Source organism: Scomber scombrus, chromosome 21, assembly GCF_963691925.1.
Source record: "Scomber scombrus chromosome 21, fScoSco1.1, whole genome shotgun sequence".
NCBI classification, from domain to species: Eukaryota; Metazoa; Chordata; class Actinopteri; order Scombriformes; family Scombridae; genus Scomber; species Scomber scombrus.
The window spans coordinates 8,941,941-8,962,802 of NC_084990.1; the positions used below are offsets into that span (position 1 = coordinate 8,941,941).

A 20,862-nucleotide genomic window follows, 5' to 3' on the forward strand; every position below is an offset into this window, starting at 1 on the left:
TTCTCTGTTTGTTCTGCTCTCCGTTCATCTCGCTGGCCTCTGTTTGAGTTGTATTCAAATTTGCCCCTCAGCCATTTCCCCCATTTCTAAAATGAATGCTGTCTAAGCCTATAATTACGGTACAGTTGATTGCTGCTTCATGTGTACCAGCCTTACCTGGAGGATATGAAAGCTAATTCATGTGGCTTAACGACGCTTTAATCTTGGATGGGTGATGGATTTGTGCTGTCGTCAAGCATGCGTAAATATTTTATTTCAGGTTTTGTGTGGGCAAACATGACCTGTGCACTTGTCTGTGCATGTGTGCACACAGACAAATACCCGCTTACCTAAACAAACACACGCAAACAAACGAGTGTTTCTATGCAGTGTTCATCATTCATCATTTTACCATCAGTACTTTGGGTGTTATGGCAGTCTCTAGCCTGATCTCCATTTAAAGTTTTCTTTCAAGCAAATTCACATTACGTCTTCTTATCTGTTTCCTGCTCAGAGATGCCCAGTATGAGTCTCTCTCAGCTTTCCCAAACCTGTCTTCTTTCTAAGGCATTCCTCTCATGGGAGGACAACAATCAGGGTCGCGTCACCCCTCCCTCCTCCCTGCCCTTGCGCAGCCTTAAAAGGCTTCCCCAGCTGGCGTCCTTCTTGATGATGAGTGTTTATTACTGACTGTTCTGCTGTCCAAACAGTTTCTACCAGCGTGGCCTCCCCCCTCCTGACCGCTTAACACACAGCCTGGCACGCAGACACTGTTTCTTGGAATAAAAAGGGACTTGGATGAACCCACTGATTTAGAGCATGCATTTATTGTGTGAAAATGATACACACACACACACACACACACATACAGCCAAGTCAGGTCATCTACTGCAGGATGACAGCAGGCAACATCTGCTTCTGTATTGCTGCTGGGCAGTTGGGAGCGTTTAAGGAAACAAGACAGTATTTTCCATCGAGGCTCTTGAAGCTGGGTCGGCAGTGTCCACGCAAACAAACATACACACGTACATAGAGAAAAAGAAAAACAACCAAGAACCCAGTCTGTTTTTTAACACTCAAAACTGATCAAAGTGTTTTTCTTTTTGCAGTTGTGCTTCAGTTTTGTATCTAATATTAGTAAGGTTGCATAAAGATTACAAAGTGAGATGCTTTATGCCAGCATCAAACTGTCTTAACGCCTTTTAAAAACATGTCATGACTGAATACAATGGCAATCAACAAACACACCAATCAATCAGTCAACTAATCACCAGCTGCAATCAATCAACTAATCAGCATATTGTCCAGCTAATTATGCAGGATGCAGACAATTCAATCTCTCAAAGAATATTTCATGTGCACCTTCTCAATTTCAATTGAGTTTTGCAAATGTTGAGTTTCGCTTTATCATGGCTTCATATGTACTGTAACTGAGCATTTTTGCCTTAGAGTGACAGTCAGACAAGGCATGCTTATGCTGGAAATTGCTCATTGTGTTTTTATCCTTCAATAAAAAACCTAACTTGTAGCAGGTGTCCCTGGCAAAGTCAGTTAGTGAGTTATTTTGTTATTACAAAGTCTCTTTATATGGAATAACAATCTTTTTCTTTTTAGGTCAAAACATTTCAATCACTGTTCCAACATTTCTCCCATCTCTCAACCAAAAAAATATTAGAATATTGATTTTTGCTTTTTTACAAAGAGTCCATCCTTTCCTCAGGGGTACGGCAGACTGGTTCGGGGTGAGCAAGGACAGCGACAGCACCCAGCGATGGAGGAGGAGGAGCCTTCAGCACTGCAGCCAGCTGTACGGGGGTCTAAAGCCGCAGGTGATGAGGGAGATGGAACTTCACAGCCAGGACAACCTCTCCCTGGCCAGCACTGAGACCCCTCCTCCCCTCTACCTCCCACCCCACCACCCCAATCACCACCAATATGGCATGCAGAGGGTAGGCTAGCGCCTGGGGTATGCTAGAGGGATGCATGAATAGATGGGAAGATTATTCACCTTTTCCTTTATCATATTTTCTCTTTCACCCTTCAACTCTACACTTCTCATTAGGTTTTCGGCGCTTGCTTTACCTATTTGCTTTGTCATCTTGCCCAGGGTTCGATTGATGGGTTATTGAAGACACAAAGATAAAGACACAAGATATACCAAGTACAAAAAATTGTGTTGATGTTTTATGTCAAAAAAATTCTAATTTACACATCACAACTACTTACTGAAACGCACAGTGCTATTAAGCAGCGCTATAACTACCATTGCACTTTCTCAATAATGCAAAAACTATTGAGATATGGCCTACAGGAGATGTGTAACACTAGAAAAGCAGGTTATAATAACAATAACTTCCCTAAACTGCACAAATGTTTTAGCAAGCTAGCGAAAAAGCTAGCTCACATTTTAAGCTCAGCAGGGTTTCTTTTTTTAAATCTCAAAAACGCTATGGCAACTCAAATTTAGACTGCATGACCACATAAAAATGCTAATACATCAAAAAAAAAACAATACTCCTATTTTTGTTTGGATTTGTTTCTTATAATTTCTATTAGCTCATAGCATGATAGCAAAGACTCTTAGCCTTACATGCAAATTAAATTCTATAACTTGCTTTTTTTGTTCTCCCTTTTGTAATATTTTTTAAAATAACAATTAACTGTTTAATTTAATAATTATTTCAAAGGCATATTAGCAATTTTCTATTGATTTATGAGGCAGCACAGGGTGATGTCATAGTGGGCATTACGCATCTGCTGTTATTGTGGGGCTTACTGCAAGTTAATGATAAACATTCTTAAGATCTTGAAAATGAACAGTGAAATGAGTAACACATCAATTGCCTATCAACACAAGCCTATTAACATTAAGTGGTATGGTCTTTTAACAAAACTAACTTCTTCCTGGTACTGTACATCAATCTAACCCTAGTTTACATGTGTATAATGTGTCCCTGCTCTTCATATTCTGTTGCTGTGTGTTTTCTGTTGTAGCGCAGCTTGAAATAAAAACAGTACAACCATGTGCTTTTTGTATGTCTGTACATACAGATCGTAGACCCCCTGGCCCGGGGTCGTGCCTTCCGCACGGTGGAAGAGGTGGATGGCTTGAGTGTCCCGCCAACTCCCAACACGCCCGGCACAGCCTCCCTCTGCTCCTTTTCCAGTTCCCACGCCACCCTCAACCGATTGCCACGGCGACGCAAACGAGAGTCTGTCGCAGTCATGAGCCTCAAGGCTGCGGCAGCACTAATGAAGGTGTTTATTTATATATACGTTCTCAATTACCAGGCATTTTGAACTTTGCAAAATCTGTGCTTTAAATTCTTGACTTTCAATCAAGCCACTTTTTCCATCCTCCGGGCTACCAGCCCTGGTTTTCCAGAAACTGAGATTATTTGTCTTTACTGCATAATGTGAATGCACATTAACACCAGCTGTAACTTTTCACGTTTTATCGCTATTAGAATTAGAAATCCATTATCAGCAGACAGCAGTAGATCGCTCTGTTCAGTCTAAAGCAGATTGTGGCCTTTTTCTCTGAAAAGAAGATTGAGCTCAGAATATACGACTAATTTTACAGTTTTATGATGCTTTATGACAAATGTTTAAAACCAAGGAGTATGTAGCATTTTCATATAGAGGCAGACACTTAAATTTCCATTATCTTATGTTTCTGTAAAGAGATTCCCATAAAAAAACTACATCTGATGTATAATCTAATGTATCCCTGTGTGCTTCACATATGAATAGATGGGTTTAATGGAGTTGATCTGCATACTTTACATTCCTGCCCATGTATTTATGTGTGTGTGTAGACTTGTTATGTAAAACATGGGATCAGCTTGACTTGTTGCAGATTAAAATAAGATGAAATATCTTACAGTAGAGCACAGATGACTCTCTCTATGTGGCCCACTTGCTACACACATACACACATATTAAAGGATGAATGGATGTTCAGTGAGAGCATCTACTAGTGTGTGTTGGGCCGGGGTTGCAGAGGGGGTTTTACTAGCAGATGGTATGTGATAATACACTATGAATGCTCAGCTATCCGCTGGATTGCGGTCAGAATATTCCAGAAGTGCAGAGCTAATCCATTGACACACAGATCACTGCTGCTACGTAACCATCAGACATTAAGTCATTAAGAAAGTTGCGCACAAAGTCGGGGATTCCTCCAGAAAAAGTAAACTGTATTTAGCGGCTTCTGCTGTTTAAATATTGATGTGTATAAATATCATAATCTTAGTTTATTTGATTTTTGGCAGGATATAGTGCTGATAAAATCCTCACACATTGGTCTTGTATGGCTGTTGATGATAATAATAATGACACACCTGTGGTTCTTTTTGTCAGGGCCGAACAATAGGCGATACCGGCACCGGGCAATGTCGTAAACGGAGTTTCATACCTCCTAGTATCTTTGAAGATGACACTGTGGACTTTCCTGATGATCTGGACACATCTTTCTTCACCAGAGTGAGCAGCAGACACAAATACACACACGGCCAGGCTAATTTTACTTTCTCATAAAATTAAATTCAAAATATGTGCAGTAAGTAAAAGATCCATTACCTAACAATTTTCATTTTGCAGTGTGTGATTAACTGGAACTCCTTGCTACATCAAGACCTTTCCTCATTTGAATTCCTACTTACTAAAGTTTTCATCTGTGTAGGAGGGCCTGCACGACGAGTTGTCCAGCTATGTTGACGACGTTTTCGAAACACCATCGGAGGCTGCCCTTGAACAACTGGATGAGAGTGAGCTCACAGGGAGTGCGCTGGATAAGAATGAGCTGGAGAGGAGTCACCTCATGTTGTGGGTTTATATTTTTTATTACCCATATGCACACATGAATCTCTGGCATGCTGGAAGTAGACACTACTCGCAACTTGCAGGTCACTGAAGATACTGTCTTATGCTGTCTATAAAGGCCAAATCTCACACTTTCCTCTCCCACCTCATCAATCCAGGCCGCTAGAGCGAGGGTGGCGGAAAGCAAAAGATGGATCTCTGGTCCAACCAAAGGTGCGTCTGAAACAGGAAGTGGTGAGTTTAAACGGCCACCAGCAGCGTGGGCAAAGGATCGTGGTTCCTGTTAAGAAGCTGTTTGCCCGAGAGAAGAGGCCTTACGGGCTCGGCATGGTCGGCCGTCTCACAAACCGGACGTATCGCAAGCGCATCGACAGCTTTGTTAAGAGACAGATTGAGGACATGGATGACCACAGGTGAGAAAGCTAGCTTTATTTTCCTTGAAGGATTCATTTCCTTGAGATTAATGTGAATATAGTTTTTGTCAAATTCCCAGGAAACTGAGCTTGAAATTGTCTCACTCTTCTCCAAAGGCCTTTCTTTTCCTACTGGATCACATTTGTCCATTTGCTCGTCACCATTCTGGCTGTCACCATCTACGGCATTGCTCCTGTGGGCTTCTCTCAGCATGAAACAGTTGACTCAGTAAGTCTATTTTACTGCATTTATAGTGTTTAGATGTATTTGTTGTTGGGGAATTTGGGTTGAATTTCCCCTGAAAATAGATGGCTGATAAATGTTAGTAATACCTCTCTTTCTTTCTTTCTTTCTTTCTTTCTTTTCTTTTCTTTTTTTTTGGAGGTGTTGAGGAACAAGGGAGTATATGAAAATGTTAAGTTTGTGCAACAACAGAACTTCTGGGTGGGCCCAAGCTCAGTAAGTATATTCTATCTTTCATATACCTTCTTCTGTCTATGACTGTCAGTACTGTAGTGAAAACTGGAAAGCTCCAGAGTATTCAACTCTAGGTGTCCAGATCAGCGATACCCTGTAAGAGGTACTTTTTTAGTTTCCAGGGGATAAAAGAGTGCATAAAAACATAACAGTTCACTAAAAGTAATAAATAAACGGTTGAAATAGATAAAATTAATGACTCGTTAGCTGAAAGTAATACATGATTTAAATAGTTAGCTACAAGTAACAAATAAACTATTTAAATAATTTGCTAACAATGCTATTGTTAATAGTTAGCTAAAAGTAGTGCATTGTTAGCTCAACGTAATGGCTACATGATTGAAATAGATAGGCACAAGTAATGAATAAATGTTCAAATAGTTTGCTGAAAGTAATGGGTAGACAATTAAAAATAAATATATAGCTGAACGTTAAGAGTATGGATAAATGTTACAATTCAACTATGTATCCATTAGCTACGCCTGCAGCTATAGCTAATAACTTGGAACTTGTTGCTGTTTAACTTTATAAATTATTTTTAAAAGTTGATATTGTTACAATTTTTTATGCAAATGAATTGTCAGTTTTTTCAGGTTTGTTAAAGTTAGCATTTGTACTACTATCACTTTGAGTGGCAGAAGCTACTGTAGCTATAGTTGGTAAATGGCTAAAATAGTTAGCTCAAGGTAATGGATAGATAGTTGAAATGTCTAGCTTCAGCCACTCCAAGTGAATGCAAACTTAACCAAAGCAATCCCAAACATTGACAATTCATTTGTATAAGAAACATATTGTGACATTTATATCACGTATAGTGTAAATAACATCCAGTTTAAAATCAACTTGAATGGAATATGAGGTTTGACTGGATAGGGCTTGTTAGGGTACTTCAGACAAAAAACTTTGGGAAACCCTGCATTGCGAGATCCACAACCCCACCAACCTGTAACGTCATGCCCACTGTCTTGCAGGAGTCACTGATCCACCTGGGCGCCAAGTTTTCCCCCTGCATGCGTCAAGACCAAGAGATCCATCAGCTGATTCAGGAGAAGAGAGCGAAGGAGAGAGACTCGGGCTGCTGCGTGAGGAACGACCGCTCCGGCTGCCTGCAGACTTTACAGGAGGAGTGTTCGGTCAGTGAAAACAGTTGGATGAATATTATTTGCCAATTCAAAGACATTCTATTCTACAAAAGATTACTTTAAAAGCTGCGTTCGTTTTGTCGTAATCATGTCAGGCAAAATTCAGATGGAAAGTTTCAAAGAGTCAAAGGCCGACGGAGAAAATGTCAGCCTTCTTATTCTTATCCGCTTTTTGTTTTATTACACTAAAAAATACACTTGCCTCACGCGCAGGCAGTTTTTGTTATACCATTCAGTTGCAACAGCCACTGGGTTATTTCAACAGCTACAGGATAATGTTAACTTAACACTGATATTTTCCTCTTTCTGTGTGTCTTCTACTGCAGAGTACCCTGGCAGTATGGGTGAAGTGGCCTCAGCACCCCAGTGTTCCCTTACTGAATGATAAACAACGTCAGCATGGTTCAGTCTGCCATCAAGACCCCAGGTAACATAAAACTGCTGTCTACTCCACCAAAATACTCTTATTTCTAGGATTATTATCATGTTTTAATTGAGTGCAGTTAAAACAGCATTTTTGCTCTTGATTTTGCAGAATTTGTTTGGAGCCAGCCTCAGTTTCGCCTCATGAGTGGCCTGATGACATCACCAAGTGGCCAGTAAGTGCATCTACATGTTAACAGTTCAAGCACTTAACTGATGTTATTATACGTACAGTATATATACTTTACTATGACATAGTCCTATATTGAAAGCCTGACTGAGAGGCAGTATTGTTATCCCTTTCTCTTCTATTAGCCATATTGCTATTTAGCATAGTCATGAGTTGTCTTGGCTCACACAGCAAAGCTAAGTCAGCTGCTCCAGGTGAGGCTTGAACTCATAACCTCAGCATCACTGAGATACTGTCTTAAGTACCGCATGCTGACCAATTGCACCACTGGAGCCTGTGAAAGTTGATGATAAAACTCTGTGTTGTGGCATTAATTTGTTGGAATCAGCACTGCAAGATCGTGAATGTTTTTACATTAAAGTTGAAAGTTTATATGGTCATTACTTTAAGTGAATCTCAAAATCATCTTTTTGTTGTTCAGTGTCTTAAAGTAAGCAGCTTCTGCATGCACATCTGCATCTTCTACCTTTAGTATAGATTTTAATATTTAAAAAAAAAAGTCTAAATATATAATCTTCCTGTTTGTATTGTATGATTGCAGGTTTGCACAAGGTACAATTCTGGGAATCACACCAACCTTCCCCATATAGACTGCACCATTACAGGCAGGCCCTGCTGCATTGGCACCAAAGGACGGTGAGGATCAAAACTAAAAAAGCTTAGCACTCCCACAATGTTACATGCCATACAGGATTTAGTCAATGTAAATTTTCTAAAGCTGTTAACAATACTTTAGTGTTAAAGCTGTGGTTTACACATATGTGTCAAACCAGAACATCTTTGACCCCTTTAGAAAAGACTTTGACTATCAATGGTCAGTGAAACTACACTGCAACCCAGACTAATGAAATTATCTTATGGTGACTTGATTATATGATGTTCAGAGAAAATAACATTTAATCGCAGTGACTGAGTAAAAATACAGGCGATGACAGTCACTGGAAGCCAAAAATTATTTTTAAGTCAATTAAGTCTTTTTTTTAGCTGTTGCTGATTAAACTAACATTTTTTCCTTTGTTTTGTAGATGTGAAATCACTTCCAGAGAGTACTGTCAGTTTATGCATGGCTACTTCCACGAGGAGGCCACTCTCTGCTCACAGGTAGGACAAATACACACATTATTATTATTACTACACTTGTAACCCTGTCATCACAACTGCAACAGTTACCACCATTGCAATCTGCATTTCAAAGGGTTGTTTAAAACTTGGATGCTCCAGGTGAGGCTCGAACTCACAACCTCGGCATTGCTCTGCAGGTCACTGTCATATAAGTACCGCGCGCTGACCGATTGCGCCACTGGAGCTTGTGTTCAACTGTGATTTAGAAGGAGTTTGGACTCAATTCAACTCTGCCCTTTACCTCCACAGGGTGGCAGTGGATCTCAGTGGTCTGTTTTTCTCTAAACTCACATTTTCCTCCCTTTCTTTCTCTCCCTCTCTCTTTCTCTTTCTCCTCCAGGTGGCCTGTATGGATGATGTGTGTGGTTTACTGCCTTTCCTCAACCCAGAGATCCCAGACCAGTTCTCCAGACTCTGGCTGTCTCTATTTCTTCATGCTGGGTGATTGAAACACTTCTCCTTTGTGACCATCTCAGAATGGGCCAAACAGCACTAAAATATGTTTTATATGACAAAAGAACTTTGAGTGTTTCTTCCACATTAAACACTGATAATAACACGCTGTCTGTCTTGTGTTGTGTTGTCTGTCTGTAGGATCCTGCACTGTCTGGTGTCGGTGTTGTTCCAGATGACGGTGCTGAGGGATCTGGAGAAGCTGGCCGGCTGGCTGCGAATTTCCATCATCTACATGTTGAGCGGCATCACTGGCAATTTGGCCTCAGCCATTTTCCTGCCCTACAGAGCCGAGGTATAATGTCCATACCAAACAAACTATACAAGAAAAACACACAAAAAGCATTGTTTGAGTGTCACTACTCATACAATAACTGCAGCATTACATTTTAAGTTCTTTTCGGACTTTTCTAATTTGAAATAAACTGAGAAATTACTGAAATAAGGACTCTGCACTGTCTCCTTTCCTCCCTCATGCCTCTCTCTCAGGTGGGTCCTGCTGGCAGTCAGTTTGGCATCCTGGCCTGTCTGTTTGTGGAGCTGTTTCAGAGCTGGCAGATCCTGGAGCGGCCGTGGCGGGCTTTTGCCAAGCTGCTGGCCATATCAGTCTTCTTCTTCTCGTTTGGTTTACTACCTTGGATCGACAACTTTGCCCACATCTGTGGTTTTGTATCGGGATTCTTCCTATCCTTTGCCTTCCTGCCGTACATCAGGTAGGTTAAGAAAAAGGATGTTAACTGTTCTTGATGTGTGCCGAGATTAGTTCACAGAGAAAACATCTTTAAAAGGAAAGTCTCAAGTCTATCTATCTGTTGTTCTGTTTTCATATGCTTTAGTTAAAGAGAACATATGTAAGGTTAGCTACAGTTAAACTGTGATATCACTTAATTTATGATTATCTTAGATTACACGAAATTCAGTGCTCAGTTCTTCAAAAACACAGAACTAACAAATTAACACTGTATAAATTTGACCTTGCCAACATGTTAGCCACACACTCATCCAACAGACACAGAGCAACATTAGTATTCATGACAGATGTAAGTCCAATATTTATTCTCCTGTTATATATATATATATATATATATATATATATATATATGTATATATATATATATATATATATATATATATATATATATATATATATATATATATATATATATATATATATAGCCACATTTGTATTCTTATAAAGCTGTGAGCTGTAAAACCAAAATAAATATCTGGGAGAATCTAAAACCCTTAAATCTAAGGGAAAGTGCAGAATTGGGTGATAATTATTTGTGGGCTCATTTTTACAAGTGGTACCTTTATATAACACATACTCATTTGATGCATTGTTAAAATAAAAGATATTGATTAGAGCTGCTTTAAGGTTTTGTCAAAGTTCAAATTGGATGCACACTTTTCTGAAACCATAAGAAACATGTAATTCTTCAAATGACATTCTTAAAAACTACACTAACTAACTTAAATCAAACTTAAATATAATTGTTATGTATTTCATCAATATGAAGTGTATTAAGTATGCTGAGCTACTAAAAAGCTCTGAATTCCATGTAAACTTGTTTAATTTGTTCTTGCATAGATATTTGCATTTTTATAGCATTCATGTATGAAATGAATAATGTAGATTGTTTTTTCTCCTCATCAGCTTTGGGCCCTCTGATATGTACCGGAAGAGGTTCCAGATCTGTGTGTTTCTGATGGTCTTTCTGGGTCTACTCGCCACCCTGGCCGTCCTTTTCTACGTCTACCCCGTGAAGTGTGACTGGTGCGAGTACCTCACCTGCATCCCCATCACAGACAAGTTCTGCGAGAAGTACGACCTGAACGCACACCTCCTCTGACCATCTACCTTTGAAATGTCAGCGGGGCTGTTTCTGAATGTGCACTACCGTCATACTGGTCGCAACATTTCTAAATGTAGGAAATTGATGAAAGGATGAAAAGATGAAAACTGAATATGGAGCTGCAGCACAAGTTGTGACTGAGCAAGGAATTCTGGAATAATATTTCCAGGATTTCATGTGCATCTGTGAATTTCAGAAGTATTTTGTTGTAACTGTTTGGAAAGGTACAACAATTCCACTATGAATAAAGACTATGCATGAAAGTCTTCAGGCATTTGACAAAAAATACTCACGCTCACGGGAATGAAACTAAAAGTTAAAAGAGTGTAAAGCTGACTTAAAAGGACTAACAACTGATTTATGTGTGACTGATATATAGCTGGGATAATCCATGATCAGTCACACTGAAGGAGAGTTACAAAGGCAGTTGTCCTGCCAAATGATTTACTTCTCCTGTGGTAAAACTGACTCAACAGCACCCCTCAGTGGCACAAAGGAACATTACAACCTGAGACGGCTGCAATGGAGGACTTGATGATTTTTGTTTTCTACTTTTTTTATTGACGTCGAAGCAGTTTTTTCCATTTACTGGACGTCCTTAGAGTTAAATCTCACTAAGAACTGAGATTCTAAAGTGCTTACATGTGCCTTATTTACACACAACCACACACACACACACACACAGACACACACACACCCACCCTCACACACACACACACCCACACACACACTGTGTTTTTGTGCCATGTATGTGCAGTTTTGAGAGTATGGGTTTTGTCCCTTGAAACTGCATTTCACAGTCTGATAAACTCATGTAAAATATGTTCTTACTGCAATATATGGTGGTTAAATTGCCATTTTGTTTTTGTTTTGTTTGTATTTTTCTTTGTTTTTACCACACTGGGAACCTTGGTTTCTGCCACAGCCTTTAATGCACTTCTTCCACAGGTAGTTTTTTATATGTACCTTGTGTTACATCTGTAAAGAACACACTTGTATGCAACGCTGCTCCATTGGGGATAGCTGTTAAAGGTGAATTTGTGTGTTTTATTCATTGTGGTGGCGTTTTAGCTACCTAAACAATAAACACAAGATGCTGAATTTAGCTTACATTTGTATGTGTTTTTTTTCCTTCATGGATAAATCTGTCTTAGATATTCAGTGGTGAACTTAGCCCCTCAGCAAGCTCCAGTGGCGCAATCGGTCAGCGAGCGGTACTTATAAGACAGTAACCTGCAGAGTGATGCCGAGGTTGTGAGTTCGAGCCTCACCTGGAGCATCCTAGTTTTAAACTCATGTCTGTATCCTTCACAGATGCTAGTTGAAATGCAGATTACAGTGTTAGGGGCAAAGGTGGTAAATGTTGCAGTTGTGAGGAAGGGTTACAAGTGTAGTAATAATCAAAATTGTGTGTATTTGTCCTACCTGTGAGCAGAGAGTGTCTTCCTTGTGGAAGTAGCAGTGTATAAACTGACAGTACTACCTAGAAGTGATTTCACATCTACAAAATAAAAGTGGAAAAAGTTAGTTTAATCAGTAACAGCTCCAAAATGATTTTAACATGGTGCTGTAGGAGAGAAACCACCATCACAAACTAAATCCAGATACTAACTGTTAAATCCTGATAATCACACCGCTCATTTCAATGAATAAAAAACTTTTCTCACCAAACATTACATGAAAACAGGCCTTGACTTTCATTCAGCAGCTCCCTCAATTACAGGAAACTAGTGCATGTTTGTCCTGTGCAAGTTTATACATTTTCAGTTTTGTTAACATTGTCAAAAAAGTGATGATTCTACTTTTTGTTTATTAATGAGGTCGTACTAAGTGGTGATGGAGTACTGAGGTGCATTATATTGACTGGTGTTCCTAATATTTTGCCTTTCTCAGGTATGTTAATGGAGTGGACAAAATGCCACTATGACCTCAATAATAAACATAAAGTAGAATTATCACCTTCCTGACAATGTCAACAAAAACTGGAAATGTATAAACTTCATAAATGTAGAATTTAAGCAGAGCTGTTGTATTAGATTGAATTAGACTGCACTGGTGTACCTAATGAAGTGGCTGTATCTCAAGATTCTCTTTAAACTCTAATCATATTACACTGATTACTAACTTATTTTTTAGGAATATTTAGCGCTGGTCAATGTTGAAACTATTTGTTCATCAGGCTCCAGTGGCGCAATCGGTCAGCGCGTGGTACTTATAAGACAGTAACCTGCAGAGTGATGCCGAGGTTGTGAGTTCAAGCCTCACCTGGAGCATCCAAGTTTTAAACTCATGTCTGTATCCTTCACAGATGCTCTTTGAAATGCAGATTACAGTGTAACTCTTGCAGTTGTGAGGAAGGGTTACAAGTGTAGTAATAATCAAAATTGTGTGTATTTGTCCTACCTGTGAGCAGAGAGTGTCCTCCTTGTGGAAGTAGTAGTGTATAAACTCACAGTACTCTCTAGAAGTGAATTCACATCTACAAAACAAAGGGAAAAAAATTAGTTTAATCATTAACAGCTACAAAATGATTTTAACATGGTGCTGTAGGAGAGAAACCACCATCACAAACTAAATCCATATACTAACTGTTAAATCCTGATAATCACACCACTCATTTCAATGACTAGACGACTTTTCACACCAAACATTACATGAAAACAGGCCTTGACTTTCATTCAGCAGCTCCCTCAATTACAGGAAACTAGTGCATGTTTATACATTTTCAGTTTTGTTAACATTGTCCAAAAAGTGATGATTCTACTTCATGTTTATTACTGAGGTCGTACTAAGTGGTGATGGAGTACTGAGGTGCATTATATTGACTGGTGTTCCTAATATTTTGCCTTTCTCATGTATGTTAATGGAGTGGACAAAATGCCACTATGACCTCAATAATAAACATAAAGTAGAATTATCACCGTCCTGACAATGTCAACAAAAACTGGAAATGTATAAACTTCATAAATGTAGAATTTAAGCAGAGCTGTTGTATTGGGTTGAATTAGACTGCACTGGTGTACCTAATGAAGTGGCTGTATCTAAAGATTCTCTTTAAACTCTAATCATATTACACTGATTACTAACTTTTTTTTTAGGAATATTTAGCGCTCCTCAATGTTGAAACTATTTGTTCATCAGGCTCCAGTGGCGCAATCGGTCAGCGCGCGGTACTTATAAGACAGTAACCTGCAGAGTGATGCCGAGGTTGTGAGTTCGAGCCTCACCTGGAGCATCCAAGTTTTAAACTCAAGTCTGTATCCTTCACAGATGCTCGTTGAAATGCAGATTACAGTGTTAGGGGCAAAGGTGGTAACTGTTGCAGTTGTGAGGAAGGGTTACAAGTGTAGTAATAATCAAAATTGTGTGTATAAGTCCTACCTGTGAGCAGAGAATGTCCTCCTTGTGGAAGTAGTAGTGTATAAACTGACAGTACTCTCTAGAAGTGATTTCACATCTACAAAATAAAAGTGGAAAAAATGAGTTTAATCAGTAACAGCTACAAAATGATTTTAACATGTTGCTGTAGGAGAGAAACCACCATCACAAACTAAATCCATATACTAACTGTTAAATCCTGATAATCACACCGCTCATTTCAATGACTAAACGACTTTTCACACCAAACATTACATGAAAACAGGCCTTGACTTTCATTCAGCAGCTCCCTCAATTACAGGAAACTAGTGCATGTTTGTCCTGTGCAAGTTTATACATTTTCAATTTTGTTAACATTGTCAAAAAAGTGATGATTCTACTTTTTGTTTATTAATGAGGTCGTACTAAGTGGTGATGGAGTACTGAGGTGCATTATATTGACTGGTGTTCCTAATATTTTGCCTTTCTCATGTATGTTAATGGAGTGGACAAAATGTTAGGAACACACCATTCAGTATAATGTACCATTGCACGCCACTGTTACCCACTATGACCTCAATAATAAACATAAAGTAGAATTATCACCTTCCTGACAATGTCAACAAAAACTGGAAATGTATAAACTTCATAAATGTAGAATTTAAGCAGAGCTGTTGTATTGGGTTGAATTAGACTGCACTGGTGTACCTAATGAAGTGGCTGTATCTCAAGATTCTCTTTAAACTCTAATCATATTACACTGATTACTAACTTTTTTTTTAGGAATATTTAGCGCTGGTCAATGTTGAAACTATTTGTTCATCAGGCTCCAGTGGCGCAATCGGTCAGCGCGCGGTACTTATAAGACAGTAACCTGCAGAGTGATGCCGAGGTCGTGAGTTCGAGCCTCACCTGGAGCATCATAGTTTTAAACTCATGTCTGTATCACTACAGATGCTCTTTGAAATACAGATTACAGTGTTAGGGGCAAAGGTGGTAACTGCTGCAGTTGTGAGGAAGGGTTACAAGTGTAGTAATAATCAAAATTGTGTGTATAAGTCCTACCTGTGAGCAGAGAATGTCCTCCTTGTGGAAGTACAGTACTGACAGTACTCTCTAGAAGTTAATTCACATCTACAAAACAAAGGGGAAACATTAGTTTAATCAGTAACAGCTACAAAATGATTTTAACATGGTGCTGTAGGAGAGAAACCACCATCACAAACTAAATCCAGATACTAACTGTTAAATCCTGATAATCACACCACTCATTTCAATGAATAAACAACTTTTCACACCAAACATTACATGAAAACAGGCCTCGAATTTCATTCAGCAGCTCCCTCAATTACAGGAAACTAGTGCATGTTTGTCCTGTGCAAGTTTATCCATTTTCAGTTTTGTTAACATTGTCCAAAAAGTGATGATTCTACTTTTTGTTTATTACTGAGGTCGTACTAAGTGGTGATGGAGTACTGAGGTGCATTATATTGACTGGTGTTCCTAATATTTTGCCTTTCTCATGTATGTTAATGGAGTGGTCAAAATGCCACTATGACCTCAATAATAAACATAAAGTAGAATTATCACCTTCCTGACAATGTCAACAAAAACTGGAAATGTATAAACTTCATAAATGTAGAATTTAAGCAGAGCTGTTGTATTAGATTGAATTAGACTGCAATGGTGTACCTAATGAAGTGGCTGTATCTCAAGATTCTCTTTAAACTCTAATCATATTACACTGATTACTAACTTATTTTTTAGGAATATTTAGCGCTGGTCAATGTTGAAACTATTTGTTCATCAGGCTCCAGTGGCGCAATCGGTCAGCGCGCGGTACTTATAAGACAGTAACCTGCAGAGTGATGCCGAGGTTGTGAGTTCGAGCCTCACCTGGAGCATCCAAGTTTTAAACTCATGTCTGTATCCTTCACAGATGCTCGTTGAAATGCAGATTACAGTGTTAGGGGCAAAGGTGGTAACTGTTGCAGTTGTGAGGAAGGGTTACAAGTGTAGTAATAATCAAAATTGTGTGTATAAGTCCTACCTGTTAGCAGACAGTGTCCTCCTTGTCGAAGTAGTAGTGTATAAACTGACAGTACTCTCTAGAAGTGATTTCACATCTACAAAATAAAAGTGGAAAAAATGAGTTTAATCAGTAACAGCTACAAAATGATTTTAACATGTTGCTGTAGGAGAGAAACCACCATCACAAACTAAATCCATATACTAACTGTTAAATCCTGATAATCACACCACTCATTTCAATGACTAAACGACTTTTCACACCAAACATTACATGAAAACAGGCCTTGACTTTCATTCAGCAGCTCCCTCAATTACAGGAAACTAGTGCATGTTTATCCTGTGCAAGTTTATACATTTTCAATTTTGTTAACATTGTCAAAAAAGTGATGATTCTACTTTTTGTTTATTAATGAGGTCGTACTAAGTGGTGATGGAGTACTGAGGTGCATTATATTGACTGGTGTTCCTAATATTTTGCCTTTCTCATGTATGTTAATGGAGTGGACAAAATGTTAGGAACACACCATTCAATATAATGTACCATTGCACGCCACTGTTACCCACTATGACCTCAATAATAAACATAAAGTAGAATTATCACCTTCCTGACAATGTCAACAAAAACTGGAAATGTATAAACTTCATAAATGTAGAATTTAAGCAGAGCTGTTGTATTAGATTGAATTAGACTGCACTGGTGTACCTAATGAAGTGGCTGTATCTCAAGATTCTCTTTAAACTCTAATCATATTACACTGATTACTAACTTTTTTTTTTAGGAATATTTAGCGCTCCTCAATGTTGAAACTACTTGTTCATCAGGCTCCAGTGGCGCAATCGGTCAGCGCGGGGTACTTATAAGACAGTAACCTGCAGAGTGATGCCGAGGTTGTGAGTTCGAGCCTCACCTGGAGCATCCTAGTTTTAAACTCATCTCTGTATCCTTCACAGATGCTCTTTGAAATACATATTACAGTGTTAGGGGCAAAGGTGGTAACTGTTGCAGTTGTGAGGAAGGGTTACAAGTGTAGTAATAATCAAAATTGTGTGTATAAGTCCTACCTGTTAGCAGAGAGTGTCCTCCTTGTGGAAGTAGTAGTGTATAAACTGACAGTACTACCTAGAAGTGAATTCACATCTACAAAATAAAAGTGGAAAAAATGAGTTTAATCAGTAACAGCTACAAAATGATTTTAACATGGTGCTGTAGGAGAGAAACCACCATCACAAACTAAATCCATATACTAACTGTTAAATCCTGATAATCACACCGCTCATTTCAATGACTAAAGGACTTTTCACACCAAACATTACATGAAAACAGGCCTTGACTTTCATTCAGCAGCTCTCTCAATTACAGGAAACTAGTGCATGTTTATCCTGTGCAAGTTTATCCATTTTCAGTTTTGTTAACATTGTCAAAAAAGTGATGATTCTACTTTTTGTTTATTAATGAGGTCGTACTAAGTGGTGATGGAGTACTGAGGTGCATTATATTGACTGGTGTTCCTAATATTTTGCCTTTCTCATGTATGTTAATGGAGTGGACAAAATGCCACTATGACCTCAATAATAAACATGAAGTAGAATTATCACCGTCCTGACAATGTCAACAAAAACTGGAAATGTATAAACTTCATAAATGTAGAATCTAAGCAGAGCTGTTGTATTGGATTGAATTAGACTGCAATGGTGTACCTAATGAAGTGGCTGTATCTCAAGATTCTCTTTAAACTCTAATCATATTACACTGATTACTAACTAACCTATTTTTTAGGAATATTGAACGCTGTTTAATGTTGAAACTGACCATTCATCAGGCTCCAGTGGCGCAATCGGTCAGCGCGCGGTACTTATAAGACAGTAACTTGCAGAGTGATGCCGAGGTTGTGAGTTCAAGCCTCACCTGGAGCATCCAAGTTTTAAACTCATGTCTGTATCCTTCACAGATGCTCTTTGAAATACAGATTACAGTGTTAGGGGCAAAGGTGGTAACTGTTGCAGTTATGAGTAAGGGTTACAAGTGTAGTAATAATCAAAATTGTGTTTATCTGTCCTACCTGTGAGCAGAGAGTGTCCTCCTTGTGGAAGTAGCAGTGTATAAACTGAAAGTACTCTCTAGAAGTGATTTCACATCTACAAAACAAAGGGGGGAAAATGAGTTTAATCAGTAACAGCTACAAAATGATTTTAACATGGTGCTGTAGGAGAGAAACCACCATCACAAACTAAATCAACATACTAACTTGTAAATCCTGATAATCACACCACTCATTTCAATGACTAAACAACTTTTCACACCAAACATTACATGAAAACAGGCCTTGACTTTCATTCAGCAGCTCCCTCAATTACAGGAAACTAGTGCATGTTTATACATTTTCAGTTTTGTTAACATTGTAAAAAAAGTGATGATTCTACTTCATGTTTATTACTGAGGTCGAACTAAGTGGTGATGGAGTACTGAGGTGCATTATATTGACTGGTGTTCCTAATATTTTGCCTTTCTCATGTATGTTAATGGAGTGGACATACATTAAACTCTTTTAACTAACCTATTTTTTAGGAATATTTAACCCTGTTTAGTGTTGAAACTAGCATATGTTCAGGCTCCAGTGGCGCAATCGGTCAGCGCGCGGTACTTATAAGACAGTAACCTGCAGAGTGATGCCGAGGTTGTGAGTTCGAGCCTCACCTGGAGCAGCAGTGCCAGGCTCTTAACATGGTGGAAATATTTCACTGCACCCTTATATTGTTCACAAGTTTCAATCAACACAATCTCTTAGTCTGTAGTGGATGATGAATGGAGTAAATCCTGTTAATCAAATGACCTTGTTCACGTGATTAAGTTTTAGTTTACTCTTTTTTTTTAGAGAGAGAGAGATTTTAAAAATAAATAATATAAATATTCAATTTTTTAGATCTTTTAACCAATCTACTGAATTTTCAAACTGAGCATAACAAAAATAGAGACGTTTCTGAACTTTGGGCAAAACATTTAAAACATCATATTTGGAGCTTTAACATGAGAAAAATAATTTATTTACACATAAATTGAAGCTGCAGCAAAACCTAATTCATTCAGTCATTCATTGATGTGGCTATAAAGTCACATCACTGCCTCCCAATAGAAAATATGCTGCAAATATTCAACATAAATTACCATTCAAGCAAATACATGTACATTGTGGTGCATGTATAATGTTATAATATTGTTAGGTATAAAATATAAAATACAATATAGGCAACAACAAAAAAAATGACAGTAAAATAACTTGCAAACAGTGATGTTTTATTCCTACGTTGTTTTTGATATGTTGTGACCAGCCCAAAGCATGACTGTGCATTTTTGATGAAGGGCTTTCCAAGAGGACAAGATCCCCTCATTATGCTGAGTCAACCTTCATCATCATCACCGTCATTTCAGTGAGTAGCAGCTTATAAATCGATAAAAACTCAATTTAAAAGTTAAAACAATGCATTTTGTTATATATGTACAAAGTGTTGCATGCTTTTAAAATAATGTTCTGCATATCTATAAAGTGATCAATCCAAAATATGAGTCTATGTTATTACTGATGTATACAAACTGTCAAACTGTCTACAAATGTGCAGCATCAAAAGTCAAAGCACCAGCACTGAAATAAATAACCCTATAGGAGTTTAAAAAACAGGAGCTGCTGCATGTCTTTGCACATGTAAGGGTGGGTGGAAGGGTCATGCAGGGACACCCTAATTACTGCAAAGTGTTCTGGAGGTGATGGGTGGTTCCTCCATGATAACCTCACTGGCACGGGGTTAAGATCTCACCCACCCACTGTTAACCCTCTGACATACAGCATGAAGTCGACCCATTACTAGAAAGTTCCATGTTCAGGGACTTATCTTTTTGAACTTTTTTGCAAATGTATGCTGTTATGAAGAACCTCTAGAATTTCCTCCTGACACGTGCAAATGTTGCTTGAACAGGTCTCAGTCAGTTCACGGATGTTTCCACAATCTGCAATAACTACATTCAAGAGCTGATCTGTGAACAATGAGGCAAACAACATACATACAACCTAATCCACATGAAGACATGTAACATTATAGGCTATTCTGATCCTTGCTGTCTGTAATATGCAGACATGTTAACTTGTAATAAAGTAGGAAAAGCACAGGTGTTACTAATAACATTAACAATGTCTCTGTGAATAAGTTGACACAAAAGTATTTTTTATTTTAGTCACTTGCTTGTTTGTTGCTGATCCTGGCTTGATCAACAACTTGACAATATGGGCGACTTCTTCAAAAACCCCAAGCTTTGGTTCATAGTAATTTAATAAACTTTGTTTGGGAATATGCACCACTATTATGCTTTGTCACTGTTGCCCCTCCTGAACCATGGCGTTAGTTTAAACGCCTCAATAAAAGACACACAGAAACGCTGTCCTTTAGACAGCTGGATGGTCCTCGCAGTATCAGAGGCAAGCTCGTCTCACACCCACAGGGCCCTGACCAGCAGCTCATGGAGCTGCAGATAACAGCAGCTGAAAGACTTTATCTACAGAAGCCTGAGCCACACTGCAAAATAGGTCTACCTTCTGACCCATTT

At 38.6% G+C, this 20,862-nt stretch overlaps 1 protein-coding gene and 10 non-coding genes across 11 annotated transcripts in view; 9 read left to right on the top strand and 2 right to left on the bottom strand.

The window, feature by feature from the left end:
* Positions 1 to 10,937, top strand: part of rhbdf1b (rhomboid 5 homolog 1b (Drosophila)) — a 36,724-nt gene extending 25,787 nt beyond the window's left edge. The window contains exons 4-19 of the mRNA XM_062442364.1: positions 1,700 to 1,928; positions 3,031 to 3,237; positions 4,342 to 4,464; positions 4,664 to 4,806; positions 4,962 to 5,216; positions 5,334 to 5,445; positions 5,602 to 5,676; positions 6,666 to 6,827; positions 7,163 to 7,263; positions 7,372 to 7,435; positions 7,991 to 8,085; positions 8,475 to 8,550; positions 8,912 to 9,012; positions 9,166 to 9,319; positions 9,514 to 9,737; positions 10,682 to 10,937. Coding sequence (XP_062298348.1) covers positions 1,700 to 1,928; positions 3,031 to 3,237; positions 4,342 to 4,464; positions 4,664 to 4,806; positions 4,962 to 5,216; positions 5,334 to 5,445; positions 5,602 to 5,676; positions 6,666 to 6,827; positions 7,163 to 7,263; positions 7,372 to 7,435; positions 7,991 to 8,085; positions 8,475 to 8,550; positions 8,912 to 9,012; positions 9,166 to 9,319; positions 9,514 to 9,737; positions 10,682 to 10,877 — 2,317 coding nt within the window. The 3' untranslated portion in view covers positions 10,878 to 10,937. The remainder of the gene's footprint in view (positions 1 to 1,699; positions 1,929 to 3,030; positions 3,238 to 4,341; positions 4,465 to 4,663; positions 4,807 to 4,961; positions 5,217 to 5,333; positions 5,446 to 5,601; positions 5,677 to 6,665; positions 6,828 to 7,162; positions 7,264 to 7,371; positions 7,436 to 7,990; positions 8,086 to 8,474; positions 8,551 to 8,911; positions 9,013 to 9,165; positions 9,320 to 9,513; positions 9,738 to 10,681) is intronic.
* trnal-uaa (transfer RNA leucine (anticodon UAA)) lies at positions 7,636 to 7,723 on the bottom strand. Its single transcript is given in 2 exon segments — positions 7,636 to 7,671; positions 7,686 to 7,723. It is a non-coding gene; the product is annotated as a tRNA-Leu (tRNA).
* Positions 8,663 to 8,756, bottom strand: trnai-uau (transfer RNA isoleucine (anticodon UAU)). The gene is made up of 2 exons: positions 8,719 to 8,756; positions 8,663 to 8,698 (listed from the first exon to the last, which is right to left on the bottom strand). It is a non-coding gene; the product is annotated as a tRNA-Ile (tRNA).
* A 1,128-nt stretch (positions 10,938 to 12,065) lies between the features above and the next one.
* Positions 12,066 to 12,159, top strand: trnai-uau (transfer RNA isoleucine (anticodon UAU)). The gene is made up of 2 exons: positions 12,066 to 12,103; positions 12,124 to 12,159. It is a non-coding gene; the product is annotated as a tRNA-Ile (tRNA).
* Positions 12,160 to 13,059: 900 nt separating this feature from the next.
* trnai-uau (transfer RNA isoleucine (anticodon UAU)) lies at positions 13,060 to 13,153 on the top strand. The gene is made up of 2 exons: positions 13,060 to 13,097; positions 13,118 to 13,153. It is a non-coding gene; the product is annotated as a tRNA-Ile (tRNA).
* Positions 13,154 to 14,021: 868 nt separating this feature from the next.
* trnai-uau (transfer RNA isoleucine (anticodon UAU)) lies at positions 14,022 to 14,115 on the top strand. Its single transcript has 2 exons — positions 14,022 to 14,059; positions 14,080 to 14,115. It is a non-coding gene; the product is annotated as a tRNA-Ile (tRNA).
* Positions 14,116 to 15,063: 948 nt separating this feature from the next.
* Positions 15,064 to 15,157, top strand: trnai-uau (transfer RNA isoleucine (anticodon UAU)). Its single transcript has 2 exons — positions 15,064 to 15,101; positions 15,122 to 15,157. It is a non-coding gene; the product is annotated as a tRNA-Ile (tRNA).
* An 890-nt stretch (positions 15,158 to 16,047) lies between these two features.
* Positions 16,048 to 16,141, top strand: trnai-uau (transfer RNA isoleucine (anticodon UAU)). Its single transcript has 2 exons — positions 16,048 to 16,085; positions 16,106 to 16,141. It is a non-coding gene; the product is annotated as a tRNA-Ile (tRNA).
* Positions 16,142 to 17,090: 949 nt separating this feature from the next.
* Positions 17,091 to 17,184, top strand: trnai-uau (transfer RNA isoleucine (anticodon UAU)). Its single transcript has 2 exons — positions 17,091 to 17,128; positions 17,149 to 17,184. It is a non-coding gene; the product is annotated as a tRNA-Ile (tRNA).
* Positions 17,185 to 18,088: 904 nt separating this feature from the next.
* On the top strand, positions 18,089 to 18,182 carry trnai-uau (transfer RNA isoleucine (anticodon UAU)). Its single transcript has 2 exons — positions 18,089 to 18,126; positions 18,147 to 18,182. It is a non-coding gene; the product is annotated as a tRNA-Ile (tRNA).
* Positions 18,183 to 18,877: 695 nt separating this feature from the next.
* Positions 18,878 to 18,971, top strand: trnai-uau (transfer RNA isoleucine (anticodon UAU)). The gene is made up of 2 exons: positions 18,878 to 18,915; positions 18,936 to 18,971. It is a non-coding gene; the product is annotated as a tRNA-Ile (tRNA).
* The last annotated feature ends 1,891 nt before the right edge of the window (positions 18,972 to 20,862 follow it).